Below are 8,245 nucleotides of genomic sequence, written 5' to 3'. Positions count from 1 at the left end.
TGATCCCAGATCTGTTCCTCATTTACCGAGGAAAATAGTCATAAAGGTCCTTGGACTCAGGAAACCCATGAAGCTGCATCCCTCAATCATGTAGGAATCACTGCATATACCAGAGAATAATCATTCATCGGCACTAGATGGCACCAGATCCACGAGACCTTCATGCTGGTCGACAGCAGGCTGATGCCGAGGGGAGTCAAACAGCCGAAGCCGAGTCCCAGGCAGGACCAGGACCAGCAGGAAGCGTGGTGGGTCAGAAAGGCCGGTGGGTGTGTATGTGGGCCTGGCAGCGGGGGCAGCGGTGCTGAACGTCCTTCAGAGGGTTCATGCAGAAAGGAAGCAAACAGCAGCCTGCCACACACCTGCAGAGAGACAGGTACGAGTCAGCCTGTCTGTCTGTCTGCAACACTGACTGCTTCCATCAGTATGGAAGGGCAGCTCAGACACAGACTGCAGACAGACAGACAGACATACCCCATCATGGTGCACAGACAGACAGACTGCAGACAGACAGACGTACCCCGTCATGGTGCACAGCAAGCAGACCAGACCTGCAGTCTCTCCCGCGCTGCTGTGGGTTTGTGTGAAGACGAGCTCTTCACAGAGCGGACACATGGTGAAGGCTGCTGTCCGCCGGAGCCCGTCTGCTGGCCGGAGAGACAGACAGTTACATTTACATTTACATTTATGACCTAAATGTAAATGTAAATGACGCTTTTGTCCAAAGCGACTTACAATAAGTACATTTGTCAAAAGAAGAGCTAAAAATAGAACAAGTGTTAGGTCCTCATCTGAGTAAACTAGTACTTCAAGAGTAACAGTGCTACGATCAGAGTGCTATAGGTAAGGTTTTTTTTTGTTTTTTTTTTTGCGGGGGGGGGGGGGGGGGTGTCGAGGGAGGGTGTTAGTGGGTCATGCTATGTAGAGTCGAGGTGAAGTCTGAACAGGTGAGTCGTTACCGGTCAGAGAGACAGACAGTTACCGGTCAGAGAGACAGACAGGTAGACGTATTCATGTTATACTATAAGATGATATATTAGAAATGACACACTACTATGTTTTTTTCCATCAAATTATATTATGACGTTTTTATGATTTTTTTTTGTACGTCGAAAAAAAATCATAAAAATGTCACGGTATGTCTAGAAAAATGCTAGTTTAGTGGTTAAAAACAAAAGTTGTCATATTCTAGTCGATGCCACGTCGTCTTATTATTATTATTGTTGTTGTTGTTAGTAGTAGTAGTATTACTATGTCATAGAAGCTCACAGTGGAGGTTCAGGTCTAAGTCACCTGGAAGGACCGGGTCTGCTGGTTCTCTTGCTGCAGGTCTCTGGTCCTCCTGCATCAGCTGTTGAGGCGGGAGCGTGTAGACCCCCCCACGGGGGGCCTCCCTCTGAGAAGATGCTGCCTGCTGACCTGATCAAACAGGGTGACACATTTGTATACGTTGCTAAATACAAGCTAGTAATGTTCAAGTGTATTTTCATGACAGAATTACAGAATGTTCAACTCTAATATGTTTTATTTGTAAAATAATGAAAACTTGCCTTTGTTTGCTCTGAGTTTGGAGAGATGTCCCTGTTTCTCCAGCTGTTCCTTTTTAATGAGCAGCTCCTCCACCTCCTTCTGGATGGCCTCCAGCTCACACAGCTGATCGCTGTCCTCACAGCTGACTGACAACAACACAACACAGGTGATCACTGTTCTCACAGCTGACTGACAACAACACAACACAACAACACAACACAGCTGATCGCTGTCCTCACAGCTGACTGACAACAACACAACACAGCTGACTGACAACAACACAACACAGGTGATCGCTGTCCTCACAGCTGACTGACAACAACACAACACAGCTGACTGACAACAACACAACACAGCTGATCGCTGTCCTCACAGCTGACTGACAACAACACAACACAGATGATCACTGTCCTCACAGCTGACTGACAACAACACAACAACACAACACAGCTGATCGCTGTCCTCACAGCTGACTGACAACAACACAACACAGGTGATCGCTGTCCTCACAGCTGACTGACAACAACACAACACAGGTGATCGCTGTCCTCACAGCTGACTGACAACAACACAACACAAGTGACTGACAACAACACAACACAGCTGATCGCTGTCCTCACAGCTGACTGACAACAACACAACACAGCTGACTGACAACAACACAACACAGGTGATCGCTGTCCTCACAGCTGACTGACAACAACACAACAACACAACACAGCTGATCGCTGTCCTCACAGCTGACTGACAACAACACAACACAGGTGATCGCTGTCCTCACAGCTGACTGACAACAACACAACACAGCTGACTGACAACAACACAACACAGCTGATCGCTGTCCTCACAGCTGACTGACAACAACACAACACAGATGATCACTGTCCTCACAGCTGACTGACAACAACACAACAACACAACACAGCTGATCGCTGTCCTCACAGCTGACTGACAACAACACAACACAGGTGATCGCTGTCCTCACAGCTGACTGACAACAACACAACACAGGTGATCGCTGTCCTCACAGCTGACTGACAACAACACAACACAAGTGACTGACAACAACACAACACAGCTGATCGCTGTCCTCACAGCTGACTGACAACAACACAACACAGCTGACTGACAACAACACAACACAGGTGATCGCTGTCCTCACAGCTGACTGACAACAACACAACACAGGTGATCGCTGTCCTCACAGCTGACTGACAACAACACAACACAAGTGACTGACAACAACACAACACAGCTGATCGCTGTCCTCACAGCTGACTGACAACAACACAACACAGCTGACTGACAACAACACAACACAGGTGATCGCTGTCCTCACAGCTGACTGACAACAACACAACAACACAACACAGCTGATCGCTGTCCTCACAGCTGACTGACAACAACACAACACAGGTGATCGCTGTCCTCACAGCTGACTGACAACAACACAACACAGGTGACTGACAACAACACAACACAGCTGATCGCTGTCCTCACAGCTGACTGACAACAACACAACACAGCTGACTGACAACAACACAACACAGCTGATCGCTGTCCTCACAGCTGACTGACAACAACACAACACAGCTGACTGACAACAACACAACACAGGTGATCGCTGTCCTCACAGCTGACTGACAACAACACAACAACACAACACAGCTGATCGCTGTCCTCACAGCTGACTGACAACAACACAACACAGGTGATCGCTGTCCTCACAGCTGACTGACAACAACACAACACAGGTGACTGACAACAACACAACACAGCTGATCGCTGTCCTCACAGCTGACTGACAACAACACAACACAGCTGACTGACAACAACACAACACAGGTGATCGCTGTCCTCACAGCTGACTGACAACAACACAACACAGCTGAATACAATGAACATTCTATGGCAATATTGAAAATCTATTTTTAAAAGAACAACATGAATTTGACACACAAGCAGCAGAAATGAACATTAATGAGACTCACGCTCCTCCGTGCCGCCGGCGTCGTGGGCCTTCTTCTTCCTGAAGCTCTGCATCTTCTGCAGAATGAAGCGTCTGTTGTAAAGCTCCTTCAAGCGGAACTGGATGAGGTCCTGCCGTCGGGGGCCGTTCCTCGGCCCTGGGGTCCCGTGGTGGGACCCGGGCTGGGTCTCGGGTCCAGAGTCCTCCCCTTCCTCGGGTACCGGGTCCAAACCGCGGGCCCTGTTCATCCTGTTGTTCTCTCTCGATCACCGAGCTGAACCATGAACTAAAAACGGCCCAAAACCAGAATCTGAATCCGAGTCCTTCTGGATAAAGTTCACCTTTCACCTGCAGCCCAGAGAAAAGGAAAGCTGGATGATGTCATCGTCTTATTATTATTATGATTATTATAGCATTATCAAGTCGACCCCTGCATCATCCCTGGAAGCAGCTTTAACATACTGAATGTGGCTCTTAGTTAAATGATGTCAACGGTTTTCACTGTAAAACATGCAAATGACGCCGCACAAAGAACAGTAGCGCCAGGAAGTCAGGCTCAAAGTCTATGTAGGAGCCCATTTGACTCTCGCCTTCCTGCCAAAGTCAACATGTTAAAGCACGTTGATACGGGGACGGTTCCTCTGTATGGCCCAGAGGACCATATTTAAGGTTAGACAGTGTGCTGTTGTAGAACGCAGTGGAAGATGACCTCAACTCCAGACTACTTACTGTATTTAAGACTTAATATAAGTCATGTCTAACTATCATATTCTTATTATTATGATATGAATGGAGACAGTTCATGGCCTGTTAGTGTGAGAGACGTACATGAACATGCAGTTTATGGCTTTTCAGTGCTGCTGTGGGGTCAATAAGAAGAACATGATGTCACAGCGTGGACCAATGAGGAGTAAGCATTGGCAGTGATGACAGGTGTGTGGTTATTTGCCTAACTGGCAACCGTTAATCTGATCAAACCCACGCAGCCTTCATGCGGCACGTTTCATTCTAACAACACACTCATTCTCCTGAACTTTAATGTTTGTTTATCCAATGAAAGATAAAAATACTTTTTGGTCACTATAATATTTATGCATCCAGCAACATTAGAGGTGTGTTTCTGGTGAATGGAAGTCTGATATTCAATATCCTCGTAGCTCTGTTTCACAGACTCAGGCTAGGTGGAAAGGGAGGAACCGAACGGGGAGTCAAGTGGTCCAGTTCGGGACCAGAGAGGTTCTCAGCTTTATATTCACCTGCTTGGCTGATTAGGGCTCCAGGTGTCCAGAGGCTCCGCCCACTACCTGGAGGCGGAGCCAAGGATGCAGAGGATCTGGAGCCGAGACCAGGAGCAGCTGGAGTACGATGGTTTAACAGCTGCCCTCTACTGCTGGAAACAAGTTCGTTATTAAGAGCTTAAGACAACCAAAACAAAAAGCTAAAAGACGCTTAGATGCTGCAGAGTTGAGTAATTTTATACCTGAACATGTGATTTCATGAAATGTGACTTTCTGTATTTCAAGCCAGACGAAAGCCTTGATATGAATGAAGATCCGCGTGATCCTGATGAAGCCGGAGGTCAAAGGTCATAGCCTCTATCCATACATCAATGCTTCTGTCTCAGTGGACTCTTGTTCCGCTCTGAGACGTGGCAGCAATAAACCTAGAACACATCCGTAGGATCCACCGCCCTCACATGTGGGCTCTCTTTTCATTCCCGATGTGTCTCTTTATACAACGCAACCGATAAGCTGTTGTCATCAGTGTTCCTTGGTGTTTCCATGGCAACGAGGAGGGATCTGGACCACTGCGCTCATGCAAGTACAAACAGATGTAACACAAAACAGGAGCGGGGGGATATGACTAAGCCTTTTTATGACTGTTTCGGACTCACTACACTCAGATTTTGATTGACACGCGATATAGAAGCATATGTTAGGACTTTTACATAATTTTTACAACATTTTATGAATTTTGTTGATTTTTCACTTTTTTTTCGACATGCTATAGTATGACTTTTTTTTTCCCTGAAAAAGTTGACCATGGCTTTTTATGGCTTTTTTGGACTCACTACACTGAGACTAGGCGCGTCAAGCGAGATGAGCAATTTTTATGCCTTTTTAACAATTTTAAATATTTTTTTATGAATATATCCTGACTGACTTTTTCGTGAATTTTCGACGTGCTATAGTATGACTTTTTTTTTTGGGGGGGGAATATGACTAAGCCTTTTTATAACTATTTTGCACTCACTACACTCAGATTTTGATTGACACACGATATAGAAGCATATGTTAGGACTTTTACATAATTTTTACAACATTTTATGAATTTTGTTGATTTTTCACTTTTTTTCCGACATGCTATAGTATGACTTTTTTTTTCCCTGAAAAAGTTGACCATGGCTTTTTATGGCTGTTTTGGACTCACTACACTGAGACTAGGCGCGTCAAGCGAGATGAGCGATTTTTATGCCTTTTTAACAATTTTAAATATTTTTTTATGAATATATCCTGACTGACTTTTTCGACGTGCTATAGCATGACCTTTTTGACAATATGATCAAGGCTTTTTTTTTTTTAAGATTATTTTCTTGCATAGACACCTTTGTATTTAGCGGTGGATAGAGAGGAAACATGGGAGAGAGAGGGGGATGTGACATGTATCAAAGGATCTCCAGCCGGGATTCGAACCTGAGGCTGCTGCATATATACAGACATGGGTAAATGGCATGCACTCTAACCACTCAACCACCTGCCTGCCTGCCATGAATAAGCCTTTTTATGACTGTTTTGGACTCACTACACTCAGATTTTGATTGACACGCGATATAGAAGCATATGTTAGGACTTTTACATCATTTTTACAACATTTTATGAATTTTGTCGATTTTTCACTTTTTTTCCGACATGCTATATAGTATGACTTTTTTTTTCCCTGAAAAAGTTGACCATGGCTTTTTATGGCTGTTTTGGACTCACTACACTGAGACTAGGCGCGTCAAGCGAGATGAGCGATTTTTATGCCTTTTTAACAATTTTAAATATTTTTTTATGAATATATCCTGACTGACTTTTTCGTGAATTTTCGACGTGCTATAGTATGACTTTTTTTTGGGGGGGGGGAATATGACTAAGCCTTTTTATAACTATTTTGCACTCACTACACTCAGATTTTGATTGACGCGATATAGAAGCATATGTTATAGAGTTCTCAACGGGTCGGCCCAGCCCGACAAACCCGACGGGACCCGACGTTTCGGGCCGGGTCCGGGCCGAAAAAATACGCAAATGAGCCGGGTCGGGTCGGGCCTCGGGCTTCCTTTTTTTTATAAAACACATTTCATTAAAAAATAAAAAATAAAAAATAAAAAAGGCCCAGGTGACACGAGCCAGGAGACAGATGATGCGTCAACATCAGCAGCAGCACCCGCTCCCGCTGCAAAGAAGACACCGCGCTTCGACCAGTGGGAGAATATATTGGGTGAGACGGGAACAGACGAGGATGAGGTGGACAGCTACGTCCGTCAAAGGCCAACAATGAGTGACGACCAGGACCTGCTGGGCTGGTGGAAGACCAACATCAGTGTCTATCCTAAACTGGCTCAGTTGGCGCGGCAGGTGCTCAGTGTGCCAGCCAGCAGCAGCAGCAGCGAGAGACTGTTCAGTGTGGCTGGCCGTACCATTGAGGAGAGGAGGACGCGCCTCAGTCCATCCACTGTGGACGCACTACTGTTCCTCCACGATGCAAAAACCTCCACTAAGATGCCTATTGTGTGTCCATTTTAGTGTTTACGATGTGTGGTGTGAAATAGTTGCCTGATTGAAGTGTTTGAGTTCTTTTTATATTGCGTGAAGATTTAATTTAATATTTATTTACGGCATATTTATTTATATAGGCTATTTAAAGTTTCGGTTGTTTGTGTTAAATCTTTTAATTTTAAATAAAGTTTCATTTGAATTCACGTCTGCTGTCTGTCTGATCGTGATAACAAGTGTATGAGGAAAACAATGCAGGCGCGCGGGGGGTCGGGTTCGGGTTGGGTTCGGGCCGACAATTCATGCTGGTGTGTCGGGCTGCGTCGGGTTCGGGTTTAAAAAGCCGCGGGCCGGGTCGGGTCGGGCAGTAATTTTCAGGCCCGTTGAGAACTCTAATATGTTAGGACTTTTACATCATTTTTACATCATTTTATGAATTTTGTCGTTTTTTCACTTTTTTTTCGACATGCTATAGTATGACTTTTTTTTTTCCTGATAAAATTGATCATGGCTTTTTATGGCTGTTTTGGACTCACTACACTGAGACTTGGTGCATCAAGCGATATGAGCGATTTTTATGACTCTTTAACAATTTTAAATATTTTTTTATGAATATATCCTGACTGACTTTTTCGTGAATTTTCGACATGCAACAATATGATCAAGGCTTTTTTTTTAAAGATTATTTTCTTGCATAGACACCTTTGTATTTAGCGGTGGATAGAGAGGAAACATGGGAGAGAGAGGGGGATGTGACATGTATCAAAGGATCTCCAGCCAGGATTCGAACCTGAGGCTGCTGCATATATACAGACATGGGTAAATGGCATGCACTCTAACCACTCAACCACCTGCCTGCCTGCCATGAATAAGCCTTTTTATGACTGTTTTGGACTCACTACACTCAGATTTTGATTGACACGCGATATAGAAGCATATGTTAGGACTTTTACATCATTTTTACAACATTTTATGAATTTTGTTGATT

General features: G+C 44.7%; 1 protein-coding gene across 3 annotated transcripts; it reads right to left on the bottom strand.

Annotated features, from left to right (window-relative positions):
• Positions 1–33: 33 nt before the first annotated feature.
• On the bottom strand, positions 34–5,225 carry LOC311032819 (uncharacterized protein). 3 transcript variants are annotated; one of them, XM_084039880.1, is made up of 6 exons: positions 4,756–5,225; positions 3,522–3,847; positions 1,551–1,676; positions 1,294–1,419; positions 521–647; positions 34–362 (listed from the first exon to the last, which is right to left on the bottom strand). In XM_084039880.1, the coding sequence occupies exons 2-6, from the start codon at positions 3,745–3,747 to the stop codon at positions 254–256; spliced, it is 714 nt and encodes a 237-aa protein (XP_083896006.1). In that variant the 5' UTR covers positions 3,748–3,847; positions 4,756–5,225; the 3' UTR covers positions 34–253. The 3 variants fall into 3 exon arrangements, with proteins under 3 accessions (XP_083896006.1, XP_083896005.1, XP_083896007.1); XM_084039879.1 differs by lacking the exon at positions 4,756–5,225 and having other exon boundaries at positions 3,522–3,981; XM_084039881.1 differs by lacking the exon at positions 4,756–5,225 and having other exon boundaries at positions 521–644; positions 3,522–3,980.
• Between the last annotated feature and the right edge of the window lie 3,020 nt (positions 5,226–8,245).

This window comes from Eutrigla gurnardus (assembly GCF_963514095.1).
Source record: "Eutrigla gurnardus genome assembly, chromosome: 22".
Taxonomy (NCBI): Eukaryota; Metazoa; Chordata; class Actinopteri; order Perciformes; family Triglidae; genus Eutrigla; species Eutrigla gurnardus.
Note: the sequence above shows the minus strand (reverse complement) of the source record. Positions and strands in the feature narration are given on the sequence as shown.

What these genes read in the sequence shown, in the direction of transcription:
- LOC311032819 (XM_084039880.1), bottom strand. Translation starts at nt 3,747, where the DNA reads ATGAACAGGGCCCGCGGTTTGGACCCGGTACCCGAGGAAGGGGAGGAC. An exon ending in CAAACTCAGAGCAAACAAAG is followed by an intron (nt 1,420 to 1,550) that starts GCAAGTTTTCAT and finishes CTGTTTGATCAG; the next exon opens with GTCAGCAGGCAGCATCTTCT. An exon ending in AGCAGACCCGGTCCTTCCAG is followed by an intron (nt 648 to 1,293) that starts GTGACTTAGACC and finishes CTCTCCGGCCAG; the next exon opens with CAGACGGGCTCCGGCGGACA.